Here is an 18,799-nt window from a genome sequence, read left to right on the forward strand (position 1 = left end):
AGCTGAGCCAAAGTTAGTTGTTCGCGAAGTCGCACGTGACCTTGTTAAATAACTTCGGCAATTGATTTTTAAAGTGGAAAACCACGTAAGCCTTGGAACCCAAGTCCGGTTCCAAGTTTTAACCCCCCCAAAAAAATGGGGGGAAAATTTTAATGCGTCTTATGGGGTGAATACAAGGGGAAAAAAAATTGGCGTACATATTATACTACCTGGCTGCCACTGCGGATGCTGGGAGGAAGTGGCCGGACACCGCTGCAGATGGTGGGGGAGGCAGGGACCGGCCGTCGCTGCAGATGGTGGGAGGCAGGGGCCAACTGTCTCTGCGGGTGCTCCGCGTTAGGGACTGGCCGGCCGCGGCAGGCGTTTGGTGGTATGAACCGCCCCACCGGAAGATGCGCTGTGAGAGGTTGATGGGAGCACATGCCTGCTCCGCCTCTCAATCTTCACATGGGCCTGCTCCTGTTGTGCCCGGAGAGCTGTGTCCTGAAAGCTGTGTCTATAAGATACCCCTAATAAAGTGACCCCCCTAATAAATTGATCCCACCTAATAAAGTGACCCCCTTATTAAAGTGTCATAGGATAGCCTCCCCTCTTCCCAAATAAGTGTGTCAGCAGCAGATTCCCCCCCTCCCCCTCCCAATTACATTGTGTCATCAGCAGATTAGGCTAATTTCACATTAGCATTAGCAGTGTCCGGCAGAAACAACCTGCCGATGCATACTAACACTAGCCCACGTTTGCCACCGGAAGTCCGCTCCGGCCACATTCACTATACCTATTTTTCCCCTCTAAAACCTAGGGGCGTCTTATGGGCAGGGGTGTCTTATAGGGCGAAACATACTTTATTTTTTTGCGGGACAAGTTGAAATTTTTAATGCCACCATTAATTATGTCATAAAATGTAGTGGGAAGCGGTAAAAAAAAAATCCAAATGGGGTGAATTGGAAAAAAATGCAATCCCTTCACAGTTTTACGTGTTTTGTTCCCACGGCGTTTCGTTTACAGCAAAACTGACCCATGCCCTTCATTCTCTGGATCAGTACGATTACAACGATACCCCATATGTGTAGGTTTTTTCTGTCTAAATAGTGTAAAAATAAAATTTTAACTTTGCTAAAAAATAAAAATAAAACATTTTACATCACCGTATTCTGACCCCCATAACTTTTTATACTTATGTCTACTGAGCTGTTTAGGGGCTAATTTTTTGCGGGACAATCCGTAGTTTTTATTGATATCAATCTGGAGTGTGCGTGACTTTTTGATTACATTTTATAAAAAAATTTGGGGTAAGAGAAGCAATGAAAAAATGGCGCTGGAAGAGAAAGGGTTAAAGTGGTTTTCTGCTTTAAAAATCAATTACTGAAGGTTTAAAACAAAGTCATGGAGACGGATCTCTGTACAGTATTAATCCGAAATTATTAACGAAGCGACTTCAGATGTAACATACAAACCTCGCTTCGCTCATCATTAATTATTTTCATACTTCATTCATATATTTCAATTCCTCCCCAAATGAATTTCCATTTCTGTTGAGATGTACAGTAAATCTCTGCTCTGCCTAAACTCTCTAGGGCAGATTTACTAATCCTGTCATGGCGTAAGCTTACACAGTCTGTCTAGACCTGCACCAAATTTAATACATTACCTCAGGCAGGATGATAAATGTGGTGCAAGGCTAGACATTTTTCTCTAAGGGCTGGCTAAGGATCGGCCAGATCATCACTAACAAGCATTTGTAGGAACGTTCGTTATTGATGCTCTGCCGTTGAAAAGGTGTTTTATTGTGCTTGGTCATCGGTAATCACATCTTTCATGTGGTCACGAAAATCACTGTTTGCCGGCAGCAGATTGTGACGTCTAAGGGCACTTTCACATTAGCGGTTTTGTTTTCCGGTATTGAGTTCCGTCCTCAGGGCTCTATACCGGAAGAAAACTGATCAGTTTTATCCTAATGCATTCTGAATGGAGAGCAATCCGTTCAGGACGCATCAGTTCAGTCCCACTTGCGTTTTTTGCAAGGAGAAAATACCGCAGCATGCTGCAGTTTTCTCTCTTGCCCAAAATCATGAACACTTGTCGGAATACTAGATCCGGCATTAATTTCCATTGAAATGTATTAGTGCCGGACCCAGCATTAAGTGTTCCTGCAAATCGGATTCCGGCTTTCCGGTCTGTGCATACGCAGACCTTTAAAAATGCAAAAAAAAATTACTACCGGATCGGTTTTCCCGGATGACACCGGAGAGACGAATCCGGTATTTCAATGCATTTGTCAGACGGATCCGCATCCAGATCCATCTGACAAATGCCATCAGTTTGCGTCCGGAACGTCCTGCCGGAATCCTCTGCTGCAAGTGTGAAAGTACCCTAATCCCGTTCTACAGCACTCTCCTTCACTGACGAGCAGGCGACTGACGAGAAGGAACGCTTCTTTCCCGACAATCGTCTGCTAAATCTAGCAGTGTAATACACCCCGTACTCTATACTAACTATTAGTTGGCTTACTTTGTGACAATACTTTATGCCAAAATTGTGGCTAAATGTTTGGTGTAATATTATGCCATTCGGTCCACTTTCCCACTGAGCCACATTCCTTTTCTAAGCCCAATGCTTTTTTAAATTCAAGTAATTTTTTATTAAAGTTTTATCAATAGTGAAACATTGCTTGGCGAGCTAGGTGCAAAGTGTATTTTCTTAAACTAGAGGGGATTTATCAAAACTAGTGGAATCCATCTTTCCTTTTTTCTGTGCTCCTTTAGAAAATGAAAGGATCAATCTGATTGGTTTCTATGGGCTACACAAGTGCCAACAAGGTCTAGGTGCACTCACATTAGTAAATGTGGGTGTCTTTGCTCCCATAGCCACCAAGTATCACTAATTTCCTTAGAAAAGATGTCAAGTGCCTTTCACCCAAACCCAATAGCATCCCAGTTCCTGTTCTACTACATCTGCTCACCTCTGTTCCCAGGACCTTTTGCTCTTTACTATGTATACTATGGAGATATAACATTGCCTATTATTTTTACTATACCGGCTCACTGGACCTTATGAACAGATAAAGTCCTCCTATCCGGCTCGCCATTTAAACACATTTCTTAGAAGCTACTTACAAAGCTGAATGACTGAGGCATTTTAATCTGGATAGCTAGTCCACCATGCTGGTAAGGCTCCATGGCCGACGTATCTCCAATGCTGAATGAGTAAGGTGATGTAACTGGAAAGAGTATAATAAAAGTTATACACCGGTAAAGATAATACAGTTCTCATATTGAATACTACTTGCGCGGACAGTCTATCTGTCTATACAAAAGAAGAACACTGTATAGCCCAATATGTTATTTTTGCTCTAGAAGCTATCAAATCCTGCTGAATAATTACATATAAAAGGGAAGGATAGTCAATATTTTTTTATATTTTCCATGTTGTTCAAAACTAATTTTAGACCCTCAGACATTAGCTGAAAAAGCAGTTTACCACTTTCCTTGATCCACTAAAGTAATTGTACGTGTTCTCCTATTTAAAGGGGATCTCCAAGATTCAAGAATTGATGACCTGCACCTAGGATAAGTCATCAATATCAGATCAAGAGGGGTCTGACACCCTGTACCCCAACCACGTTTTCAGGAGTAGCACCAGCCACTGTGTAGTGGACGTGACTAGTTACTGCAGCGCTACTCCCACTGAAGTTCTACAGTGGATGGAGCTGTGCAGTACCAGCACCAGAGCTGAGCTACTTCAAAACGGAGGGAGTGATGATCGGAGGGAGTGTGGGGTGTCAGACCCCTGCCGACCTGGTACTGATCTTAGGGACAGGTCACAATGGCTAATCTTTTAATAGAACAAGAAGGAAATACACTGGTAAGGCTGAGTTCAGCGTTCAGCCTTTCCGTTCTCCTGCTCCGTTTAGGAGCAGGAGAACGGAAAGGACGGATTGGGCACATAACTGAGCCGAATGGAGCCTACGGACCTCATAGACTATAATGGGGTCCGCTAGGTTTCCGCTCAGAAGATTATTTTGGAGCGGCGACAAAAGTTGTGCGCGCAGGACTTTTGTCTCCAGCTCAAAAATCTTCCTCTGAGCAGAAACGTAATTATAGGGTCCATAGGCTCAGTTATGTGCCGAATCGGTCCTTTCCGTTCTCCTGCTCCTATAACGGAGCAGGAGAACGGAAAGTCTAAACGCTGATGTGAACTCAGCCTAAGGCTCTGTTTGTATCCGCACTGTGGTCTCCGATGCAGTTTTGTAACAAATTAAAAAGTTCCTGGTTCTTCTTGGTAAACCTATCAGAAAAAAATTGTTCACAAAGGAAACAAAAATGAAATATATAAAGAATCCCATACTTGTGTATCTAAAAGAGCTCACCTGTAATCTGGTGCATGGAGCCGTTTAAAGAGGTCATTCCATTGATCTCACGGAAAGTCACAAATTGGCCAGATTCAAGATTGTGAGGGCGATTATCAAAGCATGTGACCACGCCGGGATTAGACTAAAAATAAAGCCACCAGAGAGATTAATAACATTACTTTCATTAGTGAAATATATCACATTTTAACCACTTCCGGGCCACCTATAGACTAGAAATGTCCGGGCGGTCAATGGTTAAAGAGGTATTACAGTTTTAATGACTAGATTTATTGATGTAGAAAATAGGATGTTGAATAATTTTCTAATTTACATCTATTTAGCTTTCTGCTTGCAGACCTTTATTATAACCATACAGTAGCCTCTCCCTAAATACTAAACATAGCGTCAGTCGTGAGCCATCATGTCACCTTCACAAGTACCATGTGACCTGGCTTTCAGTTAACTGCCCAGATATGTAACAGATGTATACAGTAATACTACTAGCAACAGCATCTCACCATGTCTGTCAGTTCCTTTGAAAAAACAGTTCTGTGTGTCTTGTATTTCAATTTTCTTTAACATTAAACTTTATTAACTTCACCTAGAGACAGTCAGCTTTTAACAACATCACCTAGAAACAGGCAGCCATTTTACAACATCTTGAGACCGGAGGTAATTTTACAACATCATCTAGAGACAGAGCCATATAAATAAACATAGTGTTGTAGTTACTGTAATAACCACAATAAAAATCATGATTCCACCACTAGTCCTATATACTTTATCACATGAATGTGCCTTGTGTGCTAACCCAGCACATGTATGTCACTGCTGCTTACTGAATTCCTTGATTGCATAATGAGAAGAGCGTCACGTGACTGATGCCATGTTTCAGCTAGGCCATGGATACATTATACAGGAATGATACATGGACTATATTATTCTTCTGCATATTGGGGTCAACCGCCTAATATAAGAAATGTATGTATGCAGAATTTTAAATACACGTATATTAGAAAAAGAAACAATGTCATGTTTAAATGCCCTCAATGATTTTGTATCATCTTATGGGGGACACTTGTAAAAGTAAAAAAAAAAAAAAAAGACAAATCTAAAAATATAATACATTTTAAATAACGGCAGCACATGCCAAGGTGCAGCTTTTAGTACAGCCCCTGTGACAATAACCTATACAACCCATTATATCAAAACAACCCGAAAGGGACCATAATTTAGAGAAGTATTTTAGCTGCACTTTGTGCTATTAAAAAAACTACTGAAAATCTGACTAGATTCCAACTTTAAAAAAAAAAACGTTTTTCCAAAAACAAGAAAATACAAAAAAAATCTAAATCTAAGCCCATGTATATCAGAAAAAAACCCCACATAAAACTTATTTACATAACACCACCGATCAGCTAGTGATGGCCCTTTAACCCATAGAGGACCCTCGCAGTACATGTATGGGTCTGGTGGACGTAACTTAAGGACCAGCACTGTACATGTATGGTGGGCTATCGGGCAGGTGCAGGAGCTGCGCCCGCACGATCAGCGGCACGGAAGTCATTGACAGCCGGGTCCCTGCTGCATATTAACCCCTTGTATGCCGTGGTCAAAGCTGTCCCCAGCATGCAGAGGGTTTGCGGAGGGTACGGGTGCCCTCCACATCTCCATTGGGTACCCTCTCTGCAGTGACGGGGACTCGATGGCAGCCCGATGCCTTCCACAGGCATCGGGGCTTGCCTTCTACGGAAGCTTGTGAAATCCGTAGCTTGCCTTCTACGGAAGCTTGCAGAAGGGATCAGACCCCAGAAGTTGAAGTCCCAGAGTGGGACAAAAAAGTAAAAAAAAAAAAAGGTTTTTTCATAATAATAAAAAAAAGTTCCAAAACATAAAAATTGTAAAAAAAAGAAAGAAAAAAAAAAGAAAACCAGACATAATGGGTATTGCCACGTCCGTAACGACTGGCTCTATAAAAATATTACATGATCCTCCCCTTCATCTGAATGCCGTAGAAAAAATTACATACAATTTGTGCTAAAACAATCTTTTTTTGTCACCTTACATCACAAAAGGTGTAATACTAAGCGATCAAAAAGTCATATGCACCCTAAAATAGTACCAATCAAACCGTCATCTCATCCTGCAAAAAATGAGACCCTACCTAAGAATCGCCCAAAATGTAGGGGAGAGAAAGCAGACTTAATACACTGTTTTTGGAGATGCCCTAGATTGTTTAGATATTGGAAAGGAATAGCAGAGACAATATTAGTACTTTTGGAGGTTCAAGTGTTTGAAGATCAAGTAGTTTGTATATTAGGGGCAATTGAACATTTGAAGTTAAATAAAGAGATACGATCGGTGTTGGGCGAAGTACTATTTCAAGCTAGACTCCTTATACTAAGGAAGTGGGTAAAGGAGGATCCCCCAACAGTGGGACAGTGGCGAGAAGCAATTGTCAATTTGATTAAAACGGAACGGGTTACTGGGTGCTATATAAAAAAAAAAAAAAATAAAAAAAAAAAAAAAAATTGATGGAATATGGAAAAAATGGGCTGGAAGTTAATTTTATTAATTTTTTTCTCCCGTCCCTCTCCCTAGGGGTGGTGGGTGGGTATCAGGGGTAAAATAAAACAAAAATAAAAAGTGTCATTATAATATTTATTAATTTGTAACATGGATTTTCTTGTTGTTGAATTGTTGTGCTTTGTGTATAAATATGTATGTTTTTATTAAATTTAAATAAAAATTATAAGGAAAAATACAAGAATCGCCCAAAAAAAAAAAAACTATGGCTCTCAGAATATGGAGACACGAAAACATGTTTTTTTTTTTCAAAAATGCTTTTATTGTGTAAAACCTAAATAAATAAAAAAAAGTATACATTAGGTATCACCACATCCGTAACGACCTACTGTATAAAAATATCAAATTATCCAACTCCTCAGGTGAACACAGTAAAAACAAAAAAACAAAACTGTGTCAAAAAACTAGATTTTTGTACTTACTGTAAAATCAGTTTCTCTTCTGTTCATTGGGGGACACGGGCTTTTGAGTATAGCTATTGCCACTAGGAGGCGACACTAAGCAAAAAAGTGTGAGCTCCTCCCTCCAGCTATACCCTTCCTACAGGGACTAAGCTAAAACAGTTTGTGCAAAAGCAGTAGGAGAAGGAAAACAAAAAACAGGAAAACCAAACAATGTACAAACCCAGAATCACGCAGGCCACGACAAGGCCCGCAGCCAGAGAAAATGGGTGGGAGCTGTGTCCCCCAATGAACAGAAGATAAACAGATTTTACGGCAAGTACAAAAATCTAGTTTTCTCATCCGTATCATTGGGGGACACAGGCTTGACCTTTGGACGTTACAGAGCAGTCCCAGCAGTGGGCCATAACAAAGAATCCCTCCGGCCAATCAGTATTGCTGTCTGCAATACTCTACGCCCCAGAGAAGTGTCAGAAGATGCAAAAGTGTGTACGCTGTAAAACTTGGAAAAGGTGTCTAAAGACTACCAGGTAGCCGCCTTGAACACCTGAAGCGCTGAAGCCCCATGATGTATTGCGCAAGAGGCCCCCACTGCCCAAGCAGAATGAGCAGTAAGCCGGAAGGGCCGGGCCCTGTCACTGATGCGGTACGCTTCCACAATGGCCAAACTAATCCATTGGGAAATTGAAACTTTGGACGCAGCAAGCCCTCGTCTCGGTCCCTCTGGAATGACGAATAGAGAATCCGTCCGTTGGAAAGAGGACATCTGAGACAGATAGATGCGAATGGCCCGAACTAAATCCACAGTGTATAGCGACTATTCACGAGAATGAGACGGGGAAGGACAAAAGGAAGGGAGAATGATCTCTTCATTGAGATGTAATGCCGACACGACCTTCTGAAGCAAGTAGTGCACAGGGCAAAGGACCACTTTGTCCTGGTGGAGGTTAAGTAAGGGAGACCGATAGGAAAGAGCTGCTAGCTCCGACACCCTACGGATGGAAGTGATTGCCACCAAAAAGGCCACCTTGTAGGACAGGAAGCGAAGGGAGACCTGCTGCCAAGGGTCAAACGGAGAGGACTGGAGAGCGCCAAGCACCAGATTAAAGGGGTTGTCTGGATTCAGAGATGAATCCGGACAAACCTCTATTTTTACCCAGGCAGCCCCCCTGACTTTAGCATCGGAGCAGTTCATGCTCCGAAGATCTCCTTTGCGCTGCGCTAAATTGCACAGGGCAAAGGCTCTTTTGTTTACAATAACACACTGCCAGGCAGTGTGTTCGGCGACGTCACCGGGCTACCTGAGAAGCGCTCCTGCAAGTGACCCGGTACGTCACCGAGTCTAAGAAAAGTTTACTTCCGGCGAAGAAAACTGACCTTCAAAAACATGTGGAAAAGGTAGGACATGGATGTATGTTATATATATGTATGTCTGTCTTATACTAATGGAACAAAGTCCTCAATCCCGGACAACCCCTTTAAGGTCCCACAGATTCAACGGAGGACAGTAAGGGGGCGCAGCATGCGCCACCCCCTGCAGGAAGGTCCGAACCGCAGAAAGCGAAGACAGATTTCGTTGAAAAAGAATAGAAAGGGCCAAAACTTGCCCTTTGGGGGAACTGATAGCCAGCTCCAAGTCCATGCCGGACTGCAGGAAGGACAAGAGTGGAGGCAACGAGAACCGAATGGGAGACAACTGGTGGCGTTCACACCGACTAAAGTAAGACTTCCAGGTCCGGTGATAGATCCGGGAGGACGATGGGATGCGTGCCCTACTCTGCGTGGCCAGTCCTGATTTTTCGGAGAAGACACAGAATGAGCGGAAGAGGAGGGAACACGCAAGGAAACGTGAACTGCATCCACGGGAGCAAAAGGGTGTCCGACACCCGAGCCAGAGATCCTTGAACCTCGTCACAAAAGGTCTCTACCTTGCGGTTGAAGCAGGAGGCCATTAGATCTACTTTCGTCCGACCGCGAGAGAGACCTGTAGATGCAGAGGTCATTTGCCGGGATTGTGTTTCTCTCGGTTGAGAATGTCGGCGATCCAGTTGTCGACCCTGGGGATATGAACTGCCGACAGAGCTGGAACATGGCTCTCCGCCCAGGAGAGGATGGGCGCTGCTTCCGACATGGCTGCGGGGCTTCGGGTGCCACCCTGGTGGTTTAGATATGCGACTGACGTGGAATTGTCGGATTGAACCCAAACTGGATACCCCCGGAGACGGTATGTCCAATGAACCAGAGAGAGATCCCCTGCAATTCTATAATATTGATCAGAAGTTGGCGTTCCTCGCAGGAGATTGTCCAGAACTCCCCCCAGCCCCGGAGACTGGCGTCCGTTGTCAACGCTATCCAGCGGAGGGGAGGGAAGGAGTAGCCCGACGTCAGCATCGGAGACATCAACCACCACTGAAGGGCTTGGCGCATCAGGGCAGGGAGACGGAAGAGTCGATCCAGGGAGGCTGGGGAACGGTCCCAAATGGACAGAATGCACTGTTCAAGAGCCCTGGTATGGAATTGAGCATAGGGCACTGCTTTGAAGGAAGAGACCATGTGGCCCAGAGCCCTCAAGCGCTGGCGAATGGGAAGAGGCTAAGTCAAGAAAGGGAGGATCTGACGACGGAGAGCAGAGAGTTTGTCCGGGGGCAAGAAAATCTTAGCCCGATCGTTGTCGAACAGCATGCCCAGAAAGATCAGCTGCCGAGATGGATGAAGAGATGATTTTGATAGGTTCAGAACCCATCCAAAGCGTTTCAGGGTGTCCCGGACGATGAGCAGGCTGTCCGCCGTTGCCTGGAATGACGGACCCTTGATCAGGATATCGTCCAAGTACGGAATCGCCTCTATCCCCCTGGTATAAAGCAGAGCCATGACTGAGGCCAGAATATTGGTAAAGACTCTGGGAGCTATGGCAAGACTGAACAGGAGGGCCACAAACTGGTAATGAAAAAGGTCCCACTGCAAAACGAAGATATTTCTGGTGACCGACGAAGATGGGAACATGTATGCAATAACCGAACGCAGGAACTCCATTCGGATGCGACGGAGCCAAAGGAATCGGTTGAGTGCTTTGAGATCTAGGATGGGTCTGTACCCTCCTTCTTGGGGACTACAAAGAGAGTGGAGCAGAATCTGCGAAAACGTGACCATCACTCCCTACCGCAGAAGGGAGAGAATAGCCTGAAAAAAGGAATGGGCGGCGGATGGGGAGGTTGGAGGGGACGAGCGAAAAAACCGGGGCGGAGGTGGGGATTGGAACTCCAGTTTGTAACCCTCCGATATGACTTCTCGCACCCAGTCATCCGAGATGTGAGATAGCCAGACATGCTGGAACAGATGAAGATGACCTGCCACTCGACTGAGGGGCGCAGTGCGCCCCCCCAATATAATAAACATTGGTGGCGCAGTGCGCCCCCCCCCCAATGTAATAAACATTGCTGGCGCAGTGCGCCCCCCCCCAATATAATAAACATTGGTGGCGCAGTGCGCCCCCCCCCAATATAATAAACATTGGTGGCGCAGTGCGCCCCCCCCAATATAATAAACATTGGTGGCGCAGTGCGCCCCCCAAATATAATAAACATTGGTGGCGCAGTGCGCCCCCCAAATATAATAAACATTGGTGGCGCAGTGCGCCCCCAACACCCCAGTATATTAAACATTGGTGGCGCAGTGCCCCCCCCCCAATATAATAAACATTGGTGGTGCAGTGTGCCCCCCTCAATATAATAAACATTGGTTGTGCAGTGGGCAGTGCCAATGAGGGTTAAAAAATAAAAAAATAATTAACTCACCTCCAATTAATCGTCTCCTGTTCTTTCTTCAGGACCTGTCAAAGGACCTGTGGTGACATCACTGTACTCATCACATGATACATCACATGATCCATCACCATGGTAATGGACCATGTGATGAGCTCAGTGACGTCACCACAGGTCCTGAAGAAAGAACAGGAGACCGGCAGCTACGCGATCAACTGGAGGAGGTGAGTTAATTTTTTTATTATTTTTTAACCTTCATTGGCACTTCCCACTGAGCCACCAATGTTTCTTATACCGGGGTGTTGGGGGGGCGCACTGTGCCACCAATGTTTCTTATACAAATATAGGAGGCGGGTGCTGGAATCAAATAGCCGGCACCCGACCTTTGTGACAGGGAGCTGCGATCAGCGGCAGTTAACCCCTCAGGTACCGCACCTGAAGGGTTAACTCAACTGCCGCTGATCGCAGCTCCCTGTCATAGTGGTCGGGTGCCGGCTATTTGATTCCGGCACCCGCCCCCTGTATTTGTATTACAGGTCAGTTTTCTTCATTAGTGGCGCAGTGGCCACAGCCCTTCCCCTCCTCCTATCGTCTCTTCTTAGCGGCGGAGGCGGCGGCAGCAGCACAGGGGGAGGGAGACTACTTCTCCACTGCGCTGCTGAGAAGAACATCGGCGGCGGAGCAGAGAACTATCTTCTCCGATGCCGCCACTGTATTCAACGGCAGAGCTGCGGCAGCGGGTCTAGTCGCAAATGGCGACAAGACTAAAAAGTCTTGTCGCCATTTGTAAATTCTAAGTCGCATCTGGAGCCCTGCTGCCGTGTTCTCATACAGCAGTTTACGATCACAAATGGGGTGTTTCTGTAAACTACAGAATCAGGGTAATAAATATTGAGTTTTCTTGTTTTCTTTGGCTGTTAACCCTTGCTTTGGTAGCTGAAAAAAAATAGATAAAAAATTGAAAATCTGCCAAAAAAGCGGAAAAAAAATTTTTTTTCTGAAAAATTTCAAGATTTGGTTCTAAACTTCTAAGCCTTCTAATGTCCCCAAAAAATAAAATGGCATTCACAAAATGATCCAAACATAAAGTAGATATATGAGGAATTTGAAGTAAAAACTATGAGGTATCACTATCTGTTTTAAGAGTAGAGAAATATACATTTGGAAAGTTGTGCATTTAAAAAAAAATAAAAAATTTAATATAGTGACTGGAATTTACCACTATCATGAAATACAATGTGTCATGAGAAAACAAACAATCTCAGAATGGCTTGTGTAAGTAAAAGCGTTCCAGAGTTATTACCACATAAAGTGACACGTCAGATTTCCAAAAAATGGCCTGGTCCTTAAAGGGGTTGCCCCATCTCAGACAATGGGGGCATATCACTAGGATATGCCCCCATTGTCTGATAGGTGCGGGTCCCATCACTGAGACCAGCACCTATATCGAGAATGGAGCCCTGCAAGTAAAGGAGGGCGCATTGCGCAGCCGCCCTCCATTCATTTCTATGGGGCCACCGAAAATAGCAGAGCACTCAGCCCCATAGAAATGAATGGGAGCCTGGGCCGCGCATGCGCAGTACGCTTCAATACACTTCTATGGGAGCAGCGCTTGGTGGTGGATGACCCCCGAAAAATCTGGGGTTCTCCAGCCACAGCTCTGCCCGCTCCGTTCTCGTTATAGGTGCAAAATGGCAAAGTCCTGAAGAGGGTTAATGGAACACAATAGCGGAAATGAATAATAAGCTTGTCCGCATTATTAGGTTGCCGCATTTTCTACATGTACATACACCAAACAGCTTTGCAAAGAACAAAGGAGTGTATTTCCTTACAATTTTGTCTGGTGGGCGGTTGAGGGGTTGGGATTGCCCAAAGGAGCAGGGTTACAATTATGTTTCCCCACTGCAGCAAGGGCAGAGAGATGGGGGCTCCTGAGGCAGCAAGTACCTTACAACTAGACAGAACAGAAGTAGGGGGAATGGCTGATCTCCTTGGACACAGAAGATGTCTTTGTATATTTCTCATGATACCACTGCAATATGAAGTAAGCAAGAGATGAATTGTTCCGATTATTGTTTTGGGGGGTTATTTTCTAGTTTGTTTTCTTCTTAAAGATTCTTGTTACCCTTGGCTATTTCCTTGTTACCTGACTAAAGAAGACTATAGAGACTGCACACCTTTAGTATATTCCACATGGTGGCAACCATTTAATTTTTGCAATACTGTATTTTCTATCAAAAATAAGAACATAAATCCTGCACTGGTTTAATGCCTTTACTACTACTACTACTACTACTACTACTACTACTACTACTACTACTACTATTATTACTACTACTACTAAAAATAATAACAACAATATTATTGTTATTATTATCCAGGCATTTAGTAACCTTTAACCCAGAAGAACTGAAAAAAATGCACTTACCTGGGTTATATTTGAAATAAAGCTCTCCTTCGGCTCTTCCCCCGTGGTGTCCAGGACTTGAAATTCATCTCCAAAGTCACAAAACACAGAGGAGCACACACCATAACAATCCGAGCAGATGAACTGCAATACAATAAAGAGAGTGCTTGTGATACAGATGCCTGAACAGAGAGCAGACACATTGCTATAGGCAGCTGTATACATTACCTTTATGGGTGGATGTTGGTCATGACAGAAGTTATTGACCCGTTTCTTCAGGGAAAGCCTTGCTTCAGTTAGTATTACGCACTAAAGAGAGAACAGTACATCTAATCAGTACATTTGGATCAGGTCTAAAGGGGTTATCTAGGGTTTAAGAATTTGGTAACGAGTGGAGAATATGAATGCAAAAATAATAATTCTACAAACACCTTTTTAATACCCCGGCCATGGTGGCCCCCCGGTCTGATTACTTGCCCTAGAATGATGATGTGCGTACATGAGCATATGACCCCAGAAGCCAATCACTGGCCTCAGCAGGCTCATGCTGTACATGCAGGCATGTGATTGGCTGCAGTGGTCATGTGCGCATGTACAAGTCACTTCCCTGCAGGGAAGATCTTTATAGACTGGGAAGGCAGTGGATGAAGCAGGTGAATAAAAATGTTTTGCTCTTTGCCTTGTTTTGTAAACCCCGGAGGTTGGAGTTCTTCAAATTAATTATTATTACCATTGGTGCAGTTATTTTTCACAAATATAAAATACATAAAATAAAACGAATGACATTAGCCTAAAGGGATTTCGCAGGACTTAAAGAGGACCTTTCATCGGTCTAAACATTGTGAACTAAGTATCATGACATATACAGCGGCGCCCAGGGATCTCATTGCACTTACTATTATCCCTGGGCGCCGCTCCGTTCTCCCGCTATGCCCTCCGGTATGTTCGGGGACTTGGTTATAGTAGGCGGAGTCTGCCCTTTTCTGCTAGGCGTCTCCTTCTCCTAGGCTGTAGCGCTGGCCAATCGCAGCGTAGAGCTCACAGCCTGGGAGAAAAAAACTCCCAGGCTGTGAGCTCTGCGCTGCGATTGGCCAGAACTACAGCCTAGGAGAAGGAGAAGCCCAGCAGAACAAGGGCAGACTCAGCCTACTATAACCAAGTCCCCGAACATACCGGAGGGCATAGCAGGAGAACGGAGCGGCGCCCAGGGATAATAGTAAGTGCAGGGAGATCCCTGGACGCCGCTGTATATGTCATGATACTTAGTTCACAATGTTTAGACCGATGAAAGGTTTTCTTTAAATACTGATGAAAGCTCATCAATATCTGATGGCTGATCAGTTGTTTGAAGGGGGCACAGTTCTGGGACAAAACGTGTGGCTTTTTCAGTATACCAAGCAGGGCGCCATATATTGTATAGTGGCGATGCTTGGTATTGCAGAAGAATCACATTCATTTGAGAGTTGCACAAAAACCATGTGACCAATGGACGTGACATTACAGGCATAGCACTGCGTTTGGCCAAGTGCCATGGCCCCTTCTAAAAGCCTATTGACGGGGGTGCCGGGAGTCGGACCACCACCAATCAGATACTGATGATCTATACTTAAGATAGGCTATGATGATGCAAGTCCTGAAAAACACCTACCTGGTACTGCTTCAGGAATGAAAGATCCGATGACTCATCCAGTGGTGTAGTTGATGAGATTACTTGGACATAAGGGTTGAGCTCTGCGATGTGGTGAAGGCATGTTTCAGCTCTGCAGTGCATTATAACAAATCATTCAGGAGGAATTCCACATGGTGTTCATGGGGTTAATAATGACACAACCCCAAAACAGAGACATGATAGTGTTCCTTCTACACAGACAAATCAAACTCTACTAGGACATCATGCAGGACTTTACACAAAGCAAATACCTATTTTTTTTATTTCGGACATCATCTTCCCTGATAAAGAAATTAGTCCCAAGGTCCCAGGTTTCGCAATGTCTTGTGTCATGGATTGTCAGTGCCTAATGGACAAAATGCAATACCCGATATAGGTCACAAGCTCAAGAAAAGAATACAACATAAAAAAGATAAAGTATAAAAAACTGAAATTTGTGCTTTTACCTTTATTCCAGCTAAAACAATATTCTTGGCTAGAATGCAAAGAAAACGATATGTCAGAAACGCCATACAAGTTACAACAGGTCCAGGTGCAGCTATGCGCTATATGCACCTTAGTATTGCTTCAAGCTTATTGCATCCATAATTAACAAAATGACACCATTTTGCAAAGGCAAGATAAAACGCGTTAGTAGTACCAGGTATACCAGCGGCTGCTGGATGTACTGGATTCCCCATGGGCTCCATCCATGTGATAATGTGTTAGAGTCTCCTCAGTGTCTCATGTTCAATTAAAAGGGTCATCCAATTTCAGGAACCACGGGCCAGGCCCCTCACTGGTAATATACTTACCCCGCTGCCCACGCCGCTCCTGGTCCCTACACCATCACTGCTGTTGCAATATTAGCCAAAATTAAATAAAGAGCGAATAAAAAGTCATATGATACCATTAAAAACTAAAGCTCACCCCGCAAAAATTGAGCCCCCAGACAACTCAGTCAACAAAAAAATAAAAAAGTTATGGCCCTTAAAATCTATTTCAGCAAATTCCATGTTAGAACATGCAGATGCCACTCCTTTCCTTTTGAATGTTGCCGTCTGCTCATACAGCAGTTTACAACCACATATGGGGTGTTGCCGTATTCAGGAGACTATAGGTAACAAATTATGGGGTGCATTTTCTCCTGTTATCCCCTGTTAAAGTGGAAATTTGGGGCTTTTTGGTGACTTTTTCTTGTAAAAAATATAATTTTTCATTTTCACAGCCATGTGTCTGTAAATACTATGAAACGCCTCTGAGGTAAAAGTGGTAAAACAATGAGTTATTTGAGGGGTGTAGTTTCCAAAATAGAGTCACTTTTGGACGGTTTCTACAGTAGAGGTGCCCTAGTGTGCCACTCAAAAGCCATTCCAGCAAATCTGCTCTCCAAAAACCATATGTTGCTCCTTTTCTTCTGAATCCTGCCATGCACCCTTACAGCCGTTTATGAACATAAATGGGGTGTTTCTGTAAACTGCAGAATCAGGGTAATAAATCTTGAGGTTTGTTTTGTTGTTAACCCTTGCTGTGTTATAGAAAAAAATTGGATTAAAATAAAAAATCTGCACAAAAACTGAAAATTGAAAATTTATCCTCTTTTAATTCTTGGGGGACACCTAAAGGGTTAACATAGTTGGCAGTTTAAGTAATTTGAGGGGTGTAGTTTTTAAAATGGGGTCATTTATGGGTGGTTTCTATTATGTAAGGACCTCAAAGTGGCTTCAGAACTGAATTCGTCCTTGAAAAAGTTGGTTTTGAAAATTTTATAGAAAAGTTGAAAAATTGCTTCTTAAATCCTAAGCCTTCTAACGTCCTAAAAAATAAAAATGTGATTTTCAAAATGATGCCAACATAAAGTAGACATATAGGGAATCTTAAGTAAAAGCTATCTAATGAGGTATCACTGTCTGCCTTTAATGCGTAGAAATTCTAATTTAGAAAAAAATAAAAAAATTTATATCATAAAAGGTAAAACTTATGGACCCAAATTTACCCCCAACATTAAGTATGGGATGTCACGAGAAAACAATCTCAGAATGGCTTGGATAAATAAAAGTATTCCAAAGTTATTAGAACATAAAGTGACACGAAAGTGAAAAATGGCTTGGTCTTGAAAGGGTTAAAGGGGCTGTGTAGGAACATGTGCTACAAGGGCTGGCTTGTTCTGCTGATAGCTATCCCTCCTGCCTGTGTGGCTGAGCATGCATGTGTCCTGAAACGGGAGAGAGAAGAGAGCCCGTGCCAGGCACCTCTGAGAACACAACCGACCAATACTTCTCTCCCTCCACCAGCTGCTACTGGCAAAGCAGTGGCGGAGGTGTCCTCATCAAACATGGAGTCAGTCTGCAATCCATGCAATGCCTGGACCCCTTTGTGTGTAAAGGCGTCCATACACCTTCAACAGCTGCCAGCCGAATGCTCCTGAATACTGGACACTTCTGGTGGGATACGCCAAAGAGAGCGGATTTTGCTCTGAAGGACCCAGGTATTATGGCTGAAGCCAAATCGTAGCTGCACTAGAAACACCAAGCAAACATACACCTATAAAGACCCACTGACACGTTCACCAATAGATGGGACAATATTACATTGAGGGGATGGGCTTCCAATTGCACTGACTGAGGCTGATTAATACGTTTTCTGGCACTTTTTTCAATGAAGGGCACTGCCACATCAAAAATCGTCTGACTTGTGCATCATTTATCATTTTCAGGTGTTTGTGGCCAAAACATTGTGCATGCACATCTGGTATTGTTTAGATGTCATTTTCTTGTGCGTCTTGTATTTTTATATAGGAAAGTATGTAACCCTCCCCCGTAAAGTCACTTCCTCTATAAAGCACTTTGAAAAACATACATTGGTACAAAAAAAATAATAAAATAAAAAATATATTATATATATATATATATATATATATATATATATATATATATATATACAGGGAGTGCAGAATTATTAGGCAAGTTGTATTTTTGAGGATTAATTTTATTATTGAACAACAACCATGTTCTCAATGAACCCAAAAAACTCATTAATATCAAAGCTGAATATTTTTGGAAGTAGTTTTTAGTTTGTTTTTAGTTTTAGCTATTTTAGGGGGATATCTGTGTGTGCAGGTGACTATTACTGTACATAATTATTAGGCAACTTAACAAAAAACAAATATATACCCATTTCAATTATTTATTTTTACCAGTGAAACCAATATAACATCTCAACATTCACAAATATACATTTCTGACATTCAAAAACAAAACAAAAACAAATCAGTGACCAATATAGCCACCTTTCTTTGCAAGGACACTCAAAAGCCTGCCATCCATGGATTCTGTCAGTGTTTTGATCTGTTCACCATCAACATTGCGTGCAGCAGCAACCACAGCCTCCCAGACACTGTTCAGAGAGGTGTACTGTTTTCCCTCCTTGTAAATCTCACATTTGATGATGGACCACAGGTTCTCAATGGGGTTCAGATCAGGTGAACAAGGAGGCCTTGTCATTAGATTTTCTTCTTTTATACCCTTTCTTGCCAGCCACGCTGTGGAGTACTTGGACGCGTGTGATGGAGCATTGTCCTGCATGAAAATCATGTTTTTCTTACCTTGCAGACTTCTTTCTGTACCACTGCTTGAAGAAGGTGTCTTC

The 18,799-nt window shown here is 43.3% G+C and overlaps 1 protein-coding gene across 1 annotated transcript in view; it reads right to left on the bottom strand.

Moving 5' to 3' along the window:
• The window catches only part of UBA6 (ubiquitin like modifier activating enzyme 6), a 101,730-nt gene that overhangs the window by 76,802 nt on the left and 6,129 nt on the right, over positions 1-18,799 (bottom strand). The window contains exons 4-10 of the mRNA XM_044304561.1: positions 15,619-15,647; positions 15,424-15,518; positions 15,152-15,263; positions 13,732-13,812; positions 13,525-13,647; positions 4,367-4,490; positions 3,114-3,217 (exon numbers count right to left, since the gene is read on the bottom strand). Of these exons, the coding sequence (XP_044160496.1) occupies positions 3,114-3,217; positions 4,367-4,490; positions 13,525-13,647; positions 13,732-13,812; positions 15,152-15,263; positions 15,424-15,518; positions 15,619-15,647 (668 nt within the window). The remainder of the gene's footprint in view (positions 1-3,113; positions 3,218-4,366; positions 4,491-13,524; positions 13,648-13,731; positions 13,813-15,151; positions 15,264-15,423; positions 15,519-15,618; positions 15,648-18,799) is intronic.

Source organism: Bufo gargarizans, chromosome 1 (genome assembly GCF_014858855.1).
Source record: "Bufo gargarizans isolate SCDJY-AF-19 chromosome 1, ASM1485885v1, whole genome shotgun sequence".
Lineage (NCBI taxonomy): Eukaryota > Metazoa > Chordata > Amphibia > Anura > Bufonidae > Bufo > Bufo gargarizans.